Source organism: Mchenga conophoros, linkage group LG23 (genome assembly GCF_057382185.1).
Source record: "Mchenga conophoros isolate Kocher_MC1m ecotype Shallow Benthic linkage group LG23, M_conophoros_male_GT1.1, whole genome shotgun sequence".
NCBI classification, from domain to species: domain Eukaryota; kingdom Metazoa; phylum Chordata; class Actinopteri; order Cichliformes; family Cichlidae; genus Mchenga; species Mchenga conophoros.
The window spans coordinates 1,661,218-1,681,631 of NC_140547.1; the positions used below are offsets into that span (position 1 = coordinate 1,661,218).

At 44.7% G+C, this 20,414-nt stretch overlaps 1 protein-coding gene across 1 annotated transcript; it reads left to right on the forward strand.

Moving 5' to 3' along the window:
• The first annotated feature begins 2,632 nt into the window (after window positions 1-2,632).
• tnfaip8l1 (tumor necrosis factor, alpha-induced protein 8-like 1) lies at window positions 2,633-20,088 on the forward strand. Its single transcript, XM_085265213.1, has 3 exons — window positions 2,633-3,034; window positions 15,550-15,829; window positions 17,767-20,088. Exons 2-3 carry the CDS (start codon window positions 15,558-15,560, stop codon window positions 18,053-18,055), a joined length of 561 nt encoding a protein of 186 aa, XP_085121339.1. The 5' UTR covers window positions 2,633-3,034; window positions 15,550-15,557; the 3' UTR covers window positions 18,056-20,088.
• The last annotated feature ends 326 nt before the right edge of the window (window positions 20,089-20,414 follow it).

A 20,414-nucleotide genomic window follows, 5' to 3' on the forward strand; every position in this document is an offset into this window, starting at 1 on the left:
TTGAGCGCTCAGTGAATCTGTGTTCGACTACTCCGCCTAGGCTGCACTGTCGAGCGCAGATCCACTGAGCGCAGGGCAAGCTAGCAAGACAGAAGCTAAGCTCTCCTTGCAACATGGCAAATTGAACCTCCCCCACCCTCATTCAGATCTGGCCTTTGGAACTATTTTGGTCTTCATGTGACGTATGACCCTGAAGGTAAGCGAGTCATGGACTAAAGTAAAACAGTATGTTGGATGTGCCATGCAATGCTCAATTACATTGGTGTGAACTAGTGTGTTAGCGCAGTTAGCTCGTTAACATGTTGGCCGTCCAGCCCCACGCTCAGGGCATCCGCGGTAGCTCGTTAACGGAGATTTGCCGTGTTGTGGCGTTAACGTCATTTCAGATTAACGCTGACAGCACTAGTGGGAACACAACGAATATGACTGCACATTTACTCCGACAGCATCCTAGTGCAAAGACAAGTGGAAGCAGACAAAAACAACAAGCAGCATGCTACAAACTTTACCCGAGTCATTTAGACAGCCGTTAGCACAGGATTCTCCTTATGGGGACCTGATATGTTTAATATGCTGCTGAGAATATAGCCCAGAAGAAGCGTATAGTAGAGCTTTTATTTTGAAAGAGCCATTTCTCTGTAATAAACTCTCTTTTCCAAAGATGAGGGATTCCTCCATCAGATTTATTTTTTATTACTTTGTTGTTTCAGCAACATTAAATTTAAAAACTGTACTTTTGAGTTAAAATATATATTTATAATTTTAATAAATGACAAATTAAAAAGGCACGAACATTTTTTGTATCGAAAAAATATCGAACCGAACCGTGAATTTTGTGTATTGTTGCACCCCTAGTGTCTATATATGAGACCTTACAACAGCAGTCAGCCTCTCAAGTCTTCTGATCAGGGTCTTTTAACTGTTTCATGCACCTATTTTAAATCCAGAGACAATCACGCTTTTAAAGTCATAACTCCTAAGCTTTGGCTTCAGGTCAGCTGAATCTGTGGTTTGTTTTAAATGACTGCTGAAGAGTCATTTTTACAGGCTAGGATTAGCCCTTGTTCTTCTAATGTGCATATCTCACTGTGTGTTTCCATGTTTAAATATGAACACTTATCACTGTGTGATTTTATCCAAACTGTTAAGCACTTTGTAAATGTGTGTTTTAGAAAGTGCTATACAAATACTCATTCTTCTGCTTATAATTATTACTTATTATAAATGGGCATCAGTATTGTTTTAAAACCCTGCTGTACAACAAACAGCATGTAAGCTGAAGGCTGTGTAAAAATGGAGAACTCTCAGCCCCAACTATATGGATGACAGACTGCCCGACAGGACACAGTCTGTGAGATTGGGCAGTGCTCTGCCTGGTTTGGTGATGTGCAGGGCTCCACAGGGGATCGTGCTTTCTCCATTCCTGTTTACCTCGCACACCTCAGATTGTCAGTACAAGTCCGGGTCACGCCACCTACAGAAACACTCTGATGACTCTGCAGTGGTTGGATGTATTGTATTTTAGTGATGAGCAAGCAACTGAACACAAGTAGACGATTTTGCTGAATTGTCTGGGGGGAATCACCTGCTTCTGGAAGTAAATAAGACCAGAGAGATGACGATTGACTTCATGACCCGTGTCTATCCTGGGACAGGATGGTGATGAGTTGCAGGGAGTACAGGCACCTACGCATCCACACTGGCAATAGGCTGAACTGGAAGACCAACATAGATGCTGTACACAAGAAAGATATGAGCATGGCCTATCGTCTAAGGAAGCTGAGATCCTTCAATGTGTGCAGCAAAATGATGCAGATTTAGTGTCCTTTGTCTGCTAGCAGCATCAGAGCTGAATGAACTGCAACCTGGACTCTTTCCAGGATCCTTCTATCACAGATAATCCCGACCACTCTCTGCACCACTTAGTACTAATGGAAGAAAAACAGCACACGATTTACTTTGTGTGCATTTCTGCAAAGGTCTTCAGCTTACAGAGTAATTTCTCACATTGTACCACAAGGGGGCGCTCCAGATCAATCTCACCACTGCAACTGTTCCATGTTATCCTCATTGTCACAGACTCATCCCATAGAAACACAAATCTTACAGTAAATGAGATTATACAAAAATGTTCTTGTAGCTCAGTAAGATAACGCCTCAATAATCACACCTGAACATAGCACTGCAAGTGCAAGAGTATCAGGCCTACATCATATATATAAAATAAACTATTGTCTTAACATAACAATCCAAAACGGACATGACCTTGGGAATTTCTGTATCCTCATTAGACAGACGGGGAAACACTTCCCCTGTCCCGAAAACATCCGCTGATAGTTTCCCCCTCTCTCACATCAGGCTCATTATCCCAACAGCCTGCTCTCAGCAGCGTTTAGCACATTTTGTCTGCAAAACTGTCACCAGAAGCACCAACGCAGGCTAGAAAGACACATTATAGGCTATTTATTATTTTGACCCTGACAGAAAAGTTGCTCCCACAGTTCCTGCTCATTGTTCCCCTAACACCGTTTCCTCTGGGAAACTTTCAGCCTTGGGAGTGGGAGCTGGACGAGGATAATTACTGGAAGCCCTGCACGGGGGCAGGGACTGCGCTGGCTGTAAATGGCCCTTTTCTTTCGGCCTGATTGGGCCTGGACCACTCCCCCTCGTTGCTCCTCCATTGGTCCGAGCCCACATCAATCTGGTGATTTCCAAGTGCCCCTCAAGTTTGAAACTTTTTTTACGAGTGGGAGGAATCGAGTTACAGCAAACTGTGGTAACTGATCGCAGCAGCCGAGGGAAGAAAACACGCGTTCAATAATTTACACATCTGTGCCGAGGACACGGTTACAGAACAAAACCTGAATTGAACAGCAGCGAGGACGTTTCACGGCCGACACGCAGCAGAACGAGTGGAAGAAAACCTGAATATGCTGTGAAGTGAATTCATCTGCTCTGCCAGGATGAACTCTTTTCGCTCACAGTACTAACTTGCTGTCATCTGGCTGACCGTGTCCCCGTGAAGCTGAGTAAGGTGAGTCCCACCTCAACGGCCGACCAGTTCTTAATGAAACCTCCCAGCGGCCTGTGGTTAAGCCAGCTCCCCCTCCTCTCCTCGGACAAACACGGACTTGATGAGAGCTGTTTTTGTTTTCTGCGTTTCTTTACGTGTTTGACAGCCTCCATGTTTGGCTCGAGCTCAGCGGAAGTAACGGCCAATCAGTTCGTGCGTGATTGGGATACTTTAGCGTCTGATAAGAGATTTAGCGGCTAACGGACCGTTTCCGAAGCGAAGGAGAGTCGCTCGGGTTGTTGGTTTAATAAGATGTGGACGCGGTGCGAGAAATGAAAGATAAACCGAGTTTGTGCTTCTCCACGCGGAGGATCATTAGGATCATGTGTCTGCTGTTATTAGTCATTGATTGGTAATGAGAAAGCACCGCTGAAGCTCTGACTGTGGGGGTGGTGTACTCTGCCAGCCGCCCATGTTTCAGACTTGTGCGGCTTTACACCGTGTTTGCTGGATTTAATAGGAAGACATTAACGTTTATTAGTAACCATACTGTACACACTACAGTGGGACTGTGCAAAAGTCCATGATCATTTTGTTTACAAGGACCTGTGCCTTGTAATCTTTCACAGTTCTCCTTTGGATACTGGCTGCGTTTTAAGCCCAGTCCTTGTACCTTTTTGTTGAACCACTTGTGAATCATACAACCACAAAAAGGAACCAAAATCGAGGGACAAACCAGTATTGTGTCTACACGTGACCGACAACTTGGCAGAGAACCAATTTTAAATGGTATCTTTGGGCACTTTGTTACTAACAGCCTGTTGCAAAAACGCATCATTTGTTAAACAGTTTCAAAATGGTAGTTTTGATGCCGCAGGAGCGATTAGCTGAAAACCTGCCATATCTCCACATGGTCTGCAGTGAGTCCTTAAAAAGTCTGAGGCACGTGGAGGGCAAAAGCAGAAGTGGCAGACTTAAAAATAAAAACTACCTACAGTATTAAGAAATAATGAGGGGGGGGGAGGCTGCAAATACCTGACAAAGGACTGGAGAGCTGCATCTGGGCCTTCAATCGATCCAGCTACTGTTTGCTGAAGCCTCATCAGAAATTGTCCCAGTGGAAGAGTGACTGTCAATAGGTCATTTTTAAAGAACTCCAAGAAGTGCAGTGATAACGGTTCTTCATCAATGCAGTGAAGGACACAGATGCGTATGGAGGTCAGGAGAGATGTGCAACAGTTATGTATTAGCCTCACAGTCTAATCCTCAGCTTATCAAAATCAAAACTGTGGGAAAAACCCTCTAACACGCACGTTTTGTAACACATTGCTGTGTTTACATTGCAAAGCTTTTCTCCATGACAAGGCCGGGGGTGGATGAATAGCTTCACTGTGCAGTGGTGGCACACATTACCACGCTCAGCCTCAGAAGGCATGTTAAATGAAATATGGCCTTGGATTAGGACTCGGAGGTCCGTCTCTCCGTGCGCAAGCAAAACTGCTTTGGCATTTTTCGACCTGCTGTCTTTTAGTCGCAAAGCCTTCCTTTGTAGCGTCGTTGTTGGTGGCAACTGCAACAAGTGAGCCGAGGAAGAATGAACAATAGAGTAACTGCAGGACCTCATTTCAATACCTGCTGTTTTTGAAAAGGGAAAGGTGGAGGCTGTGCCTTTAAATCCTCCTAAACTGCATATTTAATTGGCTATATTTGTCTCCTCTTACTCTTTAGAAATGACGATGGGCATTTTTCTGGACTATTTTCCAATAACAGGTCATAACCTTTCCACAAATCCCTGAAGCGATTGCCTTCATTTTCTAAATGAAAGCCTGCAGCAGGTTGTGCACTGGTCATGCAAAGCAAAAACACCTCCAGTGTTTGGGAAGTGGGATCATTATTTTTGAGGTTTTGCTGTATGCAAGATGAATTGGTTAATCAGTGTAACAATCAATAATGAGAATAATCATAAGTTATAGCTGTAAAGTAATCATATTGGCCTCCATTGCTACAGACAGCCGCAGAATAACTGATGGCAGGTTTTAAGAACTATAAATATGTTTTCCTCATTAATCGTGGCTTTTGTGTTCATTGTTTTTTATACTGTATGATTTTTGAAAGACAATCAATAATATATAAAGCTTTCCCAGCAGGATTAAGCAGACGCTGGTAAGCCTCGTCTGTTTGTATTTCCGTGTAACTCTATCTGTGCGCATCTCCTCCTTTGCGTGTCTTGTCGAGCAGGACAAAGCAGTCACGTTGCTCTACATTCCCCATGCAGTGTTATTAAGGGCAGTGCATGAAATTGCGGCAGTAATCCCAGAGACACTGTTGGTCCTGCTGAGGAGACGCCATGGTTACTCATTAACAAGACAAGAGAGGTGTTTGACCTTTCTTTTACTGGCCTGCGACGCTCAGCCGAGCACGCAGGTGGCCGCTAAAACCCGTGATTCTGCATGAAAGGCCAGCGCTGTATGACCTGAAAATATCGTGACGTTACCTGAAATAAAGGCAGCGAGGGACGGTATCAGTTATGTCACAATCATATCCTCTCGTGCCGGTGACCCCTCTGTTTTCACTAATCCTCAGCCCTGCTGTTCTTGCAGCCAGGCGCGCTCCTTTTATTAAACATCAAGTTAGCAAATGATGCTCTCTGGGCTCTGAGGTAAGGCAAATTAGTCATAATGTGTCGTACTCCTATGGTGGCCTTAATTAAAATGTCACAGGCCCGGCCATCAGTCACAGCACGAGCAGCTTGACTATGTCCTGCATTATTTGCAGCGGTGTTAACGTGATAAATAATACAGAATTGAAACTGAAACACGCCAGTTAAAGCGAAGTAACAAGCAGGCTGTTTATCCCTCTCGATTTGTTGCCAGTCTTTCTCTTTGCACGTTGGTCCAAATTAACTGGGCTCTAAGTTAAAACCACTACCCACTTGTGCATTTTAATGCAAGAACAAATGTTGTCAGTGAGTGCTGCGCTGGCCCCCAGGCAGCGCGGCAGCGACTGTATTCCCAGCCTTATTACACATGCGTAACACTGACTGATGTTCCTAAATTATTGCCAGCAGCTCGCAGTTGCTGTCTCTTACTGTATGCGCTGACGGCCCACCCTTTATCCGTATCCCACGTGTCTGCCTGAACCTGTTGCTCCACAGCAGACTGCTCTTAGCCTTTAGTCTATTTTAGTCCATATCGGCAGACTGAATTATTAATTTCCGATCCATTATGTGCCAATGCGTTAATTATTAATTGTTGAGCGGGCTCTGGCAGATCTGAGGAAAGTGTTAAAAAGAAAAGAAAATGGGGGGTGGGTTGGAGTGCGGTTTCTGAGCGAAAGGCATTGATTGCTTCCTTTCTTAGCAAATCTGCACAAGTCTTCAGAGATGACTGTGTGGGAAGCAGAGGGCTCGCCATTCAAAGCATGCATGTTGCATGTATGTTCCCCCGTCCGCGTGTTCTGCGTGCAATTATGGCTCTTCATGTCAGCACTGCTGAGCTGGATGAGTGCGAGCAGAGAGAGCATCATTACGCAGACATACAGCTGTTAGCACGTACAATGCTCCCAGCTCTGGCTCTATTAGCAGTCAGCACCTCCTCTGTTATGCAACACCTCAAGAGAAGAGCGAGACAAACACTACAAAAGTTGATGAAAGATGAAATTGCAGCGTTCACTTGTCCTGAAATCCTGCTGTTGATTCCCCCAACAGTTGAGTGGCTCCATTGGAGCTCATTTGAGTGGTTACTCTCATAACACAAAGCACGGATGTACCTTATATAACAACCTGGATTGTCTATTGTATCTCAGAGTGGAGACAGATTATATCATACAGCTGGGGAGAATGTGTAGAGAAGTCTGTTTTTTTTCCCTTTCATTCAAGATTTGCCACACAAAAATCAATTTAATGACATCGTTAATGTTTTGGGGATTTTCCCCCCCAAACCTGACACTTTGTTTTTCTTACAGCTCTGCAGTTTTACGAGGCTTTTAAATGGAAACGCTGGTACACTGGATGCATCTTTTTTAATAACTTGTGGAAGTTTAACCAGAAGCAAGAAAGCAAATACAACACACCAGTGGTACACAGCAGGGCGTCGTCCAGTCCAGTCCGGCAGCCGTGCAATAAATGCTTTGTGATGCTTATCATGCAGATTTTTTGTTGTGTCGAAGAAGTCTCGACTCTGCTCCTTTTGTTGATGCTCGACTGTAATGCAAAATGCAGGGCAGCCATTAACCTTGCACTGCTGCTCTAATATTGCAATTAACTGCTGATTACTGGAAATAACCAGTAAGTAATCCTGAATTAAAGACTGAATGCCGTCAGTTGGGCAATCAAGTGCTTTTTGATTGCTGGTTTGAATCTGAATGGATGAACTATTTAACCAGTGGGAGAGCAACAAAAAATATTTTTCCAAAAAAGCAAATAAGACTAAAAACTCTTAAGAATAAATTGCTATTCATAAAAAAACCGATAAAAATATCGATCCTGTTTGCAGCACCTTTTGTCTTTTTGTGGTATCTGTTATTTTACTTGGACGACTACAGCAGGAAATGACAGGAGAGGAGCGATCTGGAGTGGTAGAGGATGTGGTAAAGGTCACTTGCATGCTCGCCGAGGTTTATGCTTTTGGAAAGGTGAGACTTAAAACTGGGAAAGAGTCTTCCTGTGTTTAATACACCTGGACGCATTATTTTGTGTTCGCAGCAGATAAAAATAGTTAGTGAGAAATGCCAGAGGTAATTATCGACACGTGATGCAGTGGAGAGCAGATAATGGGGCTGTTTTTTGTTGTTGTGCAGTGCACAATTCAGTATGATTTATGTCTCTTCAGTAATCGCCTCCATCCTGAAGCGGTGAAGATTTTTCTCTGCTGATGGAGTTGTCTTTTTCAGGGTCACAGTGCCCCAATCCATGTGACTAGCGATCCCTGAAGAGCATGAAAGTCGTGACATTTTCTGCTGCCATCAACCAATCACTTAGAGGATGAAGTGTCATGGAAAGTTCTACAGACTCTGCCAAAGCTTTTTTAGCAACTTTTGGTGGCCAAGCAGTGTAGAAACACATCTTTCACTGGTTTTTCTCTTTATGCTGGCTCTTATCAGCATCCAACAAGCTGTCTAGATTGGCAGCAGGTATTAAAGTGGTGGTATTTTGGTAGCTGTGACCTCCTCTTCCTCGTGAGGCACAACGCCACGGTTTAGAGTGGGCGGTAGCTACAGGTGTATCCAATTTCCACCTCTTTTTCACCTGTCACACCTCAGCTTTAGTTTGATTGACAGGTGAGTATAGCAGATGCTGAGGCTGCAGCCTGGATCCTGAACAACGCTCCCCTTTGGAAAAGCAATGCTGCGCTCGTATCATGTTGGTTTCATCCTACATGTGAGCAGCCAGAAGCCAAAAACATGTTTGTGTCAAGTAGCACGTGTGGACCATAAAACAACACGTGCAAATCAAATAATGCTGAAATAATGTCAATAACTATCCCCTTTGTTGGGGAAATGTAAATAGTTTTGGTTAGATTTCCAGTTTTTGGGCCTTTATGGAAATTTCTTTAGAACTTGTTTGTGATAGTTTTAGGGTTGGGGTGCCATCACTAATGCATCAGACCTCAGGTTAAGTTAAACACTGATTGTTTCCACTGTGAGGATTTTGTAAATTTTCTTTGTTTTATAAATTTGGAAGTTGCATATTTTGAAATTCTACACTTAAACTGTTTGTTGTTGTTGTTGTTTTTTCGTTGGGCTCATTGAATCAGAGCCTGACAGATATTAGATTTTTGGGACAAATTATTTTTACATTATTTTTCAGCTACAAGTATCGATTTCTGATAAGGTTCAGGATCTTCTTTTTAAAAATGCCACTGAAACCATAGATGGTATAAAATAGACACAGATTCCAGGCCTGAAAAGTGAAGGCAACAATTAAGTTTAAATTAATTAGTACATTTTGATGGCCACCAGGGGGCAATATCCGTGTTTGCGAAAAACCAACAACTACACGACCTCGGTAAACGACTTGTCTTTGACAGCTCACAAATGCTAATGAGCGGTTTCACGGTCAAGGAGTGACGTGGTTATGCTTCAGTCCAGCATTGTTACAACTGTTTACTGCCACCAGGGGGCAGCATCACAAACAAACGTACTTTAGTTTTTCCTCTTCTTCAGGCAGTTATACCAATATTGTTATAATGCTGTTTTTCCAGCCAGTTAGCATTCGGCCTATGCAACGCATGCTTGTGTTTTGTTATCTTGGGTTTTCTTTTTGTTTGGTGTGCTGCACACAAGCGCGCCTTCTTCGGTTGCATCCCCATAGTCCTTTGCTTCCGGAAGCCAAATTTGTGCTGCGAGTCTGACCCATCTCTCAGTCGGCACATCTGGTTTCAAAATGCAAAACTAGCAATGGCAACCCCAAAAATGGGCGACGGCATGCCGACGATGACAGAGCGCGTGTAAGATGTTTGCATTGGCTCTGATATGAGCTGATGCTAATATGATTACTAACATCTTACATATGTTTTTGGGGGTTAGTCCTTGTGACCTTTGGCCTCCTTTAAGGGGGAAAAAAAAAGGGAGCTTTAGTGATGACACATTCATTCGGCTCGATGAGTTATTATTTCTGTCATCATACAATGAAATCCAACTATAGTGACAAAAAAGTATTTTAAATTGTGGCATTTGTTTGGTAACTGGGAGCGTCGAGGCTGTAGCCACTACATCAAGATCTTGTTGCTGTCTTTACAGCTCGTCTTCTCTGTATCAGTGTAAAAGGTCACAGTGGCCACATTACAGAAACACTAACTGAAAGTGACAGCCAGTAGGAGTTGTCATCCCACTTATTCCTCTTTTCCCATATGACCTGGAGAAGCTTTTAGCTGCCGCGTCTCCACCGCAGACCGCGCTGTCACCTGCCCTGGCTATCCGGCTTAAATAGTCCTCTGAGGAGTAGGGGGGGACGGGAAGGTCATTTTATTTTATTTTTTTATTTTTATAAAAGTCATCACAGCTTCTCGTCACCGCGATCCTTCAGCCAGGCTGCCACGCAGGCTTGACAGGCCTGTCTGCACCTGCAGGCGGGAGCGTCCCTGGGTTCATTACCCAGGCTCCCTTATTGTCTTGAGACATCAATCCGACACTCTGTGGGGTCTGGTTTCATTTCCCATGAGTCATCTTTGCTTTGAGATTTTTGCTCAGTGTCTATATGAGCGAGTGCAGCTCATTTTGAGTGAGTATATGAGTTTGTGACTTGTCTCACTGCTGCAATTATAAGTGCTGAGCTCTCGGCTGCTGCAATCTGTCTTTGTTTCATGTTCAGCTGCTCAGTAAGTCGGCCTATCAGTAACGTGTGTGAGCCAACAGATGTTTGTTCCTCTGATGTCTGCGTGCACTGATGACTGTGGCTCGTACACTTTGCCGCAATACTCAGCAGGATTTGCCGTTGTCATGTCTTGTTTTGCCTTAAATCCGTTAAAATGTTGCCTCTAAATACTACGGAGACGCCGTGTTGGGGTTGGCGTGCTGTCCCTGGACGCCGCCGCGCTTCACAGGCCATTTAGATTTGGCACTAAGCGCTTTGGTGCAGCAGAGTCACAGAAGAAAAATAGGATTTGAATCGAAAACCTTTTCATCGCTTGTCCCTTGAGAGCATGTTTTCGCGAAACCTTTAGCTTTGGGCGGGGACTAAGAGCCGGAGTGAGGATATCCTTCCGTCCTCGAGATAAGTGTCAGGAGTCTGTTTGTCACTCTTAAGCCTCGAGTGAAGCCAGAGGCAGACAATGCTGAGAGCCAGACATTTGAATTGTACGACAGGCGAACCCTCCACCCTTCCCCACTTCTTGCCTTCCTCCTCTTCCAGCTCGTTGGCGGGCCTCGGAGAGTCGACAGCTACGACGCCTCAGATCTGCAGCAAAAGTATAATTTAATGAGCGCCATGAAATCACCCTTGAGCCTGTAAATGGCGTCTGCCCATTATCCATTTGCACTTTTCGAAACTCTCGTACATCCATCAGCGGAGGCAGAGAGAGGATGGAGGCTGATGCAGACGCGTGTTCTGATAAGTGCATCTCCTGTGGAGGCCGTCCTCTGTGATTAACTCGTGTCAACAGGACAAAGTGACGTTTCTTTTCTTCCAGTTGTCACTCGCATAGAAATAAAGATTCCAAGTTCAGGTTTTGTTTGTTTGGGTTTTTCTCTCACTCTGATCATTAGTGTCTTTCTCATCTTATCCGTTTCACACGCGTTGCATCAGAGCAGGATTTTCTGTAACAAGCGTAGCACGGCAAGTTTAGAGTTACGAAGCGGTCGATAGGGATCTGCCAGTGATCCTTGATCAGCGCGGCGAGAGGCCCGATTAAATGTCCAGCACCTGCAACAAGACGCTGCGAAAACTAGATTTGGCGTGAGACGGTATATAAATGACCCCTCGTGCTAACGCCCACAGTTATTTCCTGCATGTTTCAGGGTTGATGTACAACAAACCTCCACCCCGGCTCTGCCTCTCCTCGCTCCTCTCTGGGAAGCATCCTGCTGACACTCTCTCCGAGGAGTCTTATTGATATTCTTCGAGAGGCATTGCAGAGAGAGAGCAAGGGAGGAATGAAAGTGTCACACTGTAGCAGGCAGCAGATGCGCTACCTTCCAGTACCAACGACGGCAAACGTCACAAGTCACCCAGCAGGGATGTGTCAGCGCTCTGCGTCGGCTGCACTAATTGCACCTCTCACGCTTTGTGTGCACGTTATCCGGATTATTACGGAGAGGCAATTTGCCATTCATGTATTTGTTTACAGTTAATCCTCTTTAACGTGGAGACGTATGGCGTGAAGAGTAATCACTTATGATGCGAACAGGACATTTGTTTCAGTGCAGCAGCCACGCGTTCGGCGACGTGCGGCTCGTCAGAGGATTTATACAGGGTGTGACTGTTTGCCTCATTTTTATGCGCATTGTTTTCCACTAATCCTCGCATTTGGCTGAGTCATTGTCATTTTTTTTTTTTTTGCTGTGCGATCAGTTTACACAATCGGATGAAAATAAGTTTATTAGCCGATTAGTCAGCCAACAAAAACGACCTGGATTTGTTTTAGCTGGACACAAACCAGTCGCTGCCTCCTGCACCAGTCTTTCAGAATCAGCTCGCTTTCAGTATATTTAATGAAGCCATGCAGAATTTTTACCTTCACGCTTTACAAGCACAGGGGTCAAAGGTTATGATGCATTTTTAATCAGCTGTTTCTCAGGTGGTTTGATGGGAACTAAATTTAGCTGTTTTTGTTTTAGTCCCAGAAAAGTCAAAGTTTGACACTTGACCTTTGTCTTCATCAGACTATAGCAGTCTTCACAATCCAAGATATTATTATATTCCAAAAAGATTTTAGCTTCAGTTTTTCTTGAGACAAAATGATTTTTCTTATTTTAGATTTAAAGTATTAAAGTTTAAACTAAAAGTAAAAAGGAGCCAAAAGTGGAGTGCCAACGTTTGGTGCTTTTTGTTTTGGACACTTTTCAGTAGCAGAATGTGCTGAGGTTTCAGTCTCGACCCTACAAGCTCAGCTTGATTCGTACATCTGCACTGAAACGTTGCCTCAGGCTGATCCTACGTCAGTGGCAAACGCTGTTGGCACCGTTACTCTCGTGCGTGAAGGTGGGATTTCCGCCTTTGAGTCGCTCCATCCTCTCCTGACCATTCAAAAAAACGTCTGCAGGAGAAACCCAGTCAGTCGCTCGGGTGTAGTTATGTGAGGGTTTGTGGTTGGGTTTTGGCATATCTACGGCTTAGATGACGGTACAGGAGAAATCTTTGTTGGGTGATTTACGTTAAATTGAAAGTGTGTCATTAACGTGTCAGGACACCACTGCAGCTTCATCTACAGCTCGGCTCTCAAAGCCTCGGCTCTTTTCTGAAACATATTCTGTCATTTGGTGTTTTGACGACGGGGTCGCCGAACCGCCGTCTAACACGTCGGGCCAAAATCTTCCAGACATGTTCAATTTGTTGACATCTAGCGACTGCAAAGGCCAAGCATATGACCAACATCGTCTTCATACTCATCAAGCTGTTCACCGACTCCCCTCGTGCTGTACCGTGACTCATCAGGATGAAGGTGATCGCTCAGAACAATTTCATATCTGTTTTCAGTCCCCGCGTAGGTGACGCTTCACATTATTGGTTTAGTTTGTCACCTGTCTGTATATCAGAATATTTATTTATGTAAAACCGAGGCCTGTGTGTTTGTTTACAGAGCTCTGTTTACGGCAGAATAATTTTACATAATTATTAGGAAATAAATTGCAGCAAAGGAGACTCTTTGCATGTTTTCACAGCACATACTCGGCAGTAAACACTGAAAATAAATCGGTGACTTTAGATTTAAGTAATATTAAACATTTATGAGGCAGAAAATCTAAAGACTAATAGTTTGCCTATATGTTCATAATGATGTAGGAAACGTGACGTCTGCTAATGAGTACAGATGGCGGTGCTGTATTAGATTGTGAAATGCTGTGCACTCATCTTTTAGGGACCAGCAATATTTGTACCATATTTTCATGAATATTCCCAAAAAGACACATTTTTAAAGAACCTCCAGGAATTTTGAGCATTTAGTTCAAATTTCATAGAAATCCATCAAACGGTATGTGAGAGATTTCAGTCCAAAGGTGCAAACACATTACGACGCCACTGTGACCACAGCGCCTGCAAGAGCTCCTAATCCGAGCGTGCAAAGATTGACACGTTTTAACTGCACGCTGTGACCACTTCCTGCCCAGCCAACAGGCGGAGGAAACGATGACACGTGCATCTCTGCTACACAGCATACTGTACACTGGAGTTTGGATCAAGTCCACAGGAGGAAACTCTTTCTTGGCAGGTTTCCCTTCAGATTCACGTCAGGTGTGCAGTTTAACAGTCTGTAGCTCTCTGTTTGTAAATACAGCTTAGATTTGCTGTGGTTTCTTCCCAGTAGCCCTAACGATCTATTAAACTGCAGAGACCACTGACATGATGCAGTGAAGCCAGCGCTGAGCCCAGCACGTGTCATGTCTGGTATCTAAACACCAAAAGCAACTGAGTAATGTTATTGTCTCGAGTGGCTAAAAAAAATCAAACCCTGATCTGGATCTTTATTATATGAAGGTTTAGACTTAGAAATAAATTCCTGCCATTGTCCCACCTCTTCCTTGTGGATTCGTTAATATGTGACATGATGCGGCGTCCGCCCAACCCCTCCATCACGAGTCCCAGTGAAACAGCGAGCAGAGGAGAGAAACTGCAGCAGACTCTCACACTGCTGAAATTAAATTAGTGTCCATAAAATAGGTCAGTAACTTGAATAAAACGCTTCTTTGGGTTTTTGAGGCACTGAGTGGACACTCTGCACTGCGCTCGTACATCTCACCATCACTTATACTCACTTTATAAACACAATGAGGGCCAACGGTTTCAAAGAGAGGCTCAAACGCACTCAGCATGCAGGCATGATGAGACCTAAAGTAGAGAGAGGAGAAGCTCAGATTGCAACGATTACGTCTGTTTACTGTTTTAGTAAAGCCAAACACCGTATTCAGTTTCATTTAGAGTTCCTTTCTATATATTTCTGAGAGTGCGAACCTCTAAAAATGTTGAACATGTCCGAACAAAATGAAACTCGTAACACAGATGCCCCTTCCTTCACCCTCATTCTTCCCCCTGCATTATAAGGCAGGCGTGGAAAATGACTGCGGTGCCTGTTTACACTCGTGCGCTCTGAGGTTATCCTTGGAGATCTGCGAAAGTTAGAGAGGGAGTGCTCAGGAAAATAGATTTTTGTTGCTTTATTGCTTTAAAAGGAGACTGTTCAAGCCTAAAGAAGTGACCTGCAGAAGGCTGCTGAAACGATACGGCGTGCTGCGCTCTCGCTCGCTCCCCTCAGCGAGGCTCTGAAAGCCGGCAGACCCGATGACCCCCCCCCCCCCCCCCCCTCCTTCTGAGCCTCTATCACGGGCGCAGCCTTTCACTGAGTCACCCCACTTGCCACACAAACACACACTCAGAAACGACATGCATAAATAAATCCACACATGTGCAGAGTGGGCTCTGTCTGCCTCCTGCTCGCCTTGTTTCGTCAGTGCATTCAGCTGATGAGACGTTCGGATTACTTTGCCTGCTTTGCGTGGTCGGGATGTAACTGACTTTACTCCCACACGTGTAATGACACATTCTTCTCTAACTACCTTGCAGGCACCGAGCCAGAGGGTTGCTGGGACTAATTTGACAGCTGCCACGGCTCATTATCTGATAAAGCGGACAGTTCTCGGCCCCGCAGTTTAAACAGAATTCGACGATGCTATATCTTCACACATTGTGTGTTGGTAGTGTGGTATTCTTGGCTCATTTTGCTTTTGATATGAGAAGGTCAAAGAGGACATCTAAGAAACGGTTCTTGTTTTATTTCTCAATTTGTGCCAATTTTAGAAAACTTTCAAGATGTTTTCACGTTGATGGGGTTTATCGATAAGACTGTGGCTTGATAGCATGTTCTCTCTGTCTCTTCTCGACCCAGACTTGACCATGGACTCCTTCAGCACCAAGAGCCTGGCCCTGCAGGCGCAGAAGAAGCTGATGAGCAAGATGGCTACCAAGAGCGTGGCCAGCCTCTTCATCGACGACACCAGCAGCGAAGTGCTGGACGAGCTGTACCGCGTCACCAAGGAGTACACCCGCAACCGCAAAGAGTCCCAGAAGATCATCAAGAACTTGATCAAGATGGTGGTGAAGCTGGGAGTGCTCTACAGAAACAACCAGTTCAACAGTGAGGAGCTGATCCTGGTGGAGAACTTCAGGTGACGACCGTCATTTATCGCTCTCGTGTCTACACGAGGCAGTTTAGACCGAAGCCCAACTTTGCTGCTTCTCCTTCAAAGCCATGTTATAGTTTCCTGGTATGTGAGCATGTTAGGGTCCATGTTGGCTGATGTACCAACTACGTATGCTACAGATGAGCACCAGTTATATTTATTTAAAGGACATGAATGGGGATCATCCTCTGTTGTAGAGGTGGGTGGTATAAACAGTATACGGTAGAAACTATGAATTTACCTGCAAATGATGGCGGGCGACAGCAAGTGCAAAGAGACGAGGCACGTTTTTGAATATGGAGAAAGCCAAAAACTGCGCTTCCTCCACTTCTGTACCGTTGATTCATTAATGTTGAATTCTCTGGCAGCTGCTCTATTCCCATGTTGTTGCAGTACATTAATGACTAACCTCGTATTGTGGATGGATTATCTCAGCTGTTCTCGTGACTGAAGTTTGGTCCGTTTACAGCATCCTGCCATGCGATTGCATTTGTCCCTAACCATCAGGAACCCTCATGTTAACTTTTATCGAGGGGGAAAAAGTTAGCGTTCATCCTCCATCTTCACTGTGTTTATGCTATGCTAATATAGCTGTGTCGCTAGCGATCACGTAGCACAGCGGTCCCCAACCCCCGGGCCTCGGACCAGTACCGGTCCGTGAGTCGTTTGGTACCGGGTCTTTTCACGTGTGTTATGAATAAATCTTCTTTTTTTCGGTACCGGTACTGGTTTTATTTTGTTGTATTTATCCGCGACACCTTAAAGGCCGGAAAATATTTTCGGGCATAAACCGGTCCATGGTGCAAAAAAGGTTGGGGACCGCTGACGTAGCACATCATTATATACCAGCTAGCCCAACTTCAGTAACCCTACAAACATCACTGCTGTTTAGTTTCTGTCTTCATTTATGTTGGAAGTGACAGCAGAGCTGTACGTTTGAATTAGTTTCCAAAATCTCTCAGTCAGAACATGCTACATCATGTTTAGGTGGAAGCTAGCGAGCTAACCATCAAGCGGTGCGGCTTCGTAGCTTACCAAAGTCACACTAAAACATTTTTGACAGATGTTTGAGCGCCGTGTAGCACATACAATCTGTTCGAGGTCAGTAAGCACAACAGAATTCATACATAAGGCGCACTGTAGATTTTTGAGAAAATTAAAGCATTTTAAGTGCACTTATAATGCGGAAAATACGTATGTATGTATGTAAGCATGTTAGGGATCATCATCTGTTGATGCACCACCTACGTATGCTACAGATGAGCACCAGTTGCATTTCTTTAAAGGACATGAATGGGGATCGTCCTCTGTTCTGGACACAGACAGTATGTGAAGGTCATTTTATTTTTTGTCAGAGACGAACCTGCTGGAATAATATCTGTACAAAATCAGAAGTTTATCAACCTGCTGGTTCTTTAACAGCGATGCTACATTTTACCTTTGATTTCTTTTTCTTTCTTATGAAGCGATGCGGCTCTTACAGCAGAGTCCTCATCGCTGCAATAAACGATCGGTTACTCGACTGTGTCTGAGCGAAGTACAAGTCGTGTTATATTGTTGGTCAGGAGGCTGGAAGCCTTGTGAAACATTGAAGATGTGATTCTGGGGAGAAGTGCAGTTAAAGGATGTTTCTGTGTGCTGATGGAAGCAAATTAAGGGAATGGACATTTCCATCAGTTTATGTGTTTCCAGTAAAACCGAGCTCGGAGGGACGCAAAGCTGACACAAGCGCTCAGTGCAGAGACGGGTTATTATATTAGCATGGAGATGTGAGCTTTGCACAGGACAATACTATAACTAATATATGGGGGTTGTGAAAGTTTTCTGGAGAAATTCCTGCGGCAGCACTTTCTATTTTTACTTCTGCTGCTCTGGTCAGAATTAGAAAGTGACAGCGTCTCCTCTCTCTTGTCTCCTCGCAGGAAGAAGGTCCACACTCTGGCCATGACGGCGGTCAGTTTCCACCAGATCGAGTTCACCTTTGACCGGCGCGTCATGAGCGCCATCTTGAATGATTGCCGCGACCTGCTGCACCAGGCCATCAAGCGCCACCTGACAGCCAAGAGCCACTCGCGAGTCAACCACGTCTTCAATCACTTTGCCGACTGTGACTTCCTGGCGACTCTGTACGGGCCCTCGGAGGTTTATCGCGGCCACCTGCAGAGGATCTGTAACGGGATCAATAAGATGCTCGACGAAGGCAACCTCTGACCTCTGCCTCGGCGTTAGGCTCGTTTACCTCGAATCATCACGAAGCATTTCTCCTTTTTTTGAGACAACGATCGTGAACATTTTTCTTTTTCCTTTGTTTGTGTTTGCGTTTACTGTAACATCGAAATTCGCTTGGCAACTTTGTCCAAAGTATATTTCTTTTTCCAGCCTTCTTTTTAATGAATGTAAAACTTCATGCTCTTATCTCCATAGCCTTGACAACTGTGCCTTAAATAGCATATTTTATCTTTGTTCCAAGGGCTCGCTTTCTCTCTGTCACTTCAAAAAGGCAAGAAACCAGGCACAGGCCTCCAGCTGTATCTGTTAAATGGACAAAAGTGGGTCTGGGAGCAAAACGAGGAGAAGAGAGCGAATTTCCAAGGACAAAAAGAAGTTTTACTGTCTGTTTGCTTTTCCTGAAAGCAGTGTTGCACTCGATCCCAAACAAGCGCTGTACTGTAATGAAACCATGTGAACGACGGCAGTAATCCTGCTCAGCCAGCATTTTGCGGCTCTCGCCATCATGCACTGAACTCTGGCTTTTTGTTTCGGAGCCACTTATAAACCCACATTTGCTTCCAATAGCCTGGTTTATAGCCACCACAACAAAGGCAAAGTATTTGGGTCATGGGGGGAATGTAAACTCGAAGGAATTTGAGCATGCTGCGTGTTGTTGATCGTCTCTGCGCCGACTCGAATGTCTCGCCGCCTGGACGCTCATCTAGCCTGAAAAATCACGGCCGGGCGGCGAGGGCGGTGCACAATGTGGCACCAGGTGCAAAGATTGCTCTGGCATTTTGTCAGAAGGGAATTAAGCGCCAACTCGGTCGAACCACTCGCCGTAACGGATGCCGTTAGTCCGGGGTCAGCTGTGTTTCAGGTTGGGGAGCCTCACGTTTATCCTTAAAAGCACTAAAACTCCAGCTCAAATTCTGACTGATCCCAACTAAAAAGTGAGCAGGCAGATGAAAGACTGCAGCGCCGTGTCTGTGAAGAGCGCCGGGCAGAGCACGGAGATTAGAGCAGAGACAAACACAGCACCTGATTGTGCTCTCCCACTGCAATTATCGCTCCCCGCTCCAGGGTGGCGTAATGGCTGGGAGCCGGCCTCCGTCGAGCAGCCACTCCATTTCACCGCACGGCAGCCTCGTGTGATGAGATGGGGATAACGTCTCTGTTTGCGCGATGCCAGTCCTTCTAATGGAGTGAAAGATGATGTTGTGTTTCTCCCTTACAAAGGAGTATATGAGTAGTTACTACAGCCCTCTCCAACCTTGCATAATGGGCATCTTTCCTTTTTTTTGTCTGTGTTTTTGTATCACTGAGCCTGTCTGGGAGATTGTTTTGTGCCGCGGCCTCATTTTGTATTCTGTGTGTGTGTGTGTGTGTGTGTGTGTGTGTGTGTGTGTACCTGTGAGAGAATTGGAAATTGAGCCGTGTAATAAGCGCTGTGCATTCCCAGATAGGATTGCTGAAACTTTAACTTCTTCTGCAGCAGCTCTGCCAAAGAGAGAGGAGAGAAGGGACTGCTGTTACTTAAAAAGCACTCTTTTTTTTTTTTTTTTTTTTTTTTTTCCCCAGGACAACACTTCAGAAAATGGTGTGAACGTGATCGTTCTAACCCCTTAATGGTGAAAATGAAGACCGAGGTGGTGGCTGTTGTCATTTTAGTCCTGCGCCGGTTTAATTGTGAGATGACTTCTCATTTGTTAGATTCATTTAAGACCAGCCTCATCATTTTGGGAAGGCTTTGAAGTAAATCCTTTAATTGTCTTTAAATGCAATTTTCTCCAAATCCTCCTCATCTCAGGGCGAGTTTCAATCTCACTCCTTCTGAAATCCACCAAAAAGCAGCACGAGCCCTCGAAACAGTCGCACTTATTTTACTCAAACGTGCTTTTCTTGTTGCATTTTCACTCTTGTGACTGTGGTGAGTGTTTTTATTTTCACTCGTGTACATAGGATTGTGTTTGTGCGTTCTCTGTATCCAGACACAACAAATTTAATACAAAATGCTTTTTTTTAAAAACTGATACATTTCCTGTCTTTTTATTTTTGTCCTATCACCCATCTCCTTATCTGGATGGTGGATGTTTCTGACCCGATCAGGAGGGTCATCTGACTGCAGCTGACCTGGATTTAGTCGGCACACACACACACACACACACCCCAGCTCCCAGCATTGTTAGGAAACTATGAAAACAAACCCATCTGACTGACAAACAATTCAACTTGGGGTCATTTCTTTCCACTTCCTATAAGGCCACGCCACAGTCAAAGGTAGAACAGGAAATGAGTAAGCCAGAGGACTTTGTGCTTCTGTTTTTGGAAGTTTAAACATTCGACTCAGCTGCTGCTT

What these genes read in the sequence shown, in the direction of transcription:
- tnfaip8l1 (XM_085265213.1), top strand. Translation starts at nt 15,558, where the DNA reads ATGGACTCCTTCAGCACCAAGAGCCTGGCCCTGCAGGCGCAGAAGAAG. An exon ending in ATCCTGGTGGAGAACTTCAG is followed by an intron (nt 15,830 to 17,766) that starts GTGACGACCGTC and finishes GTCTCCTCGCAG; the next exon opens with GAAGAAGGTCCACACTCTGG.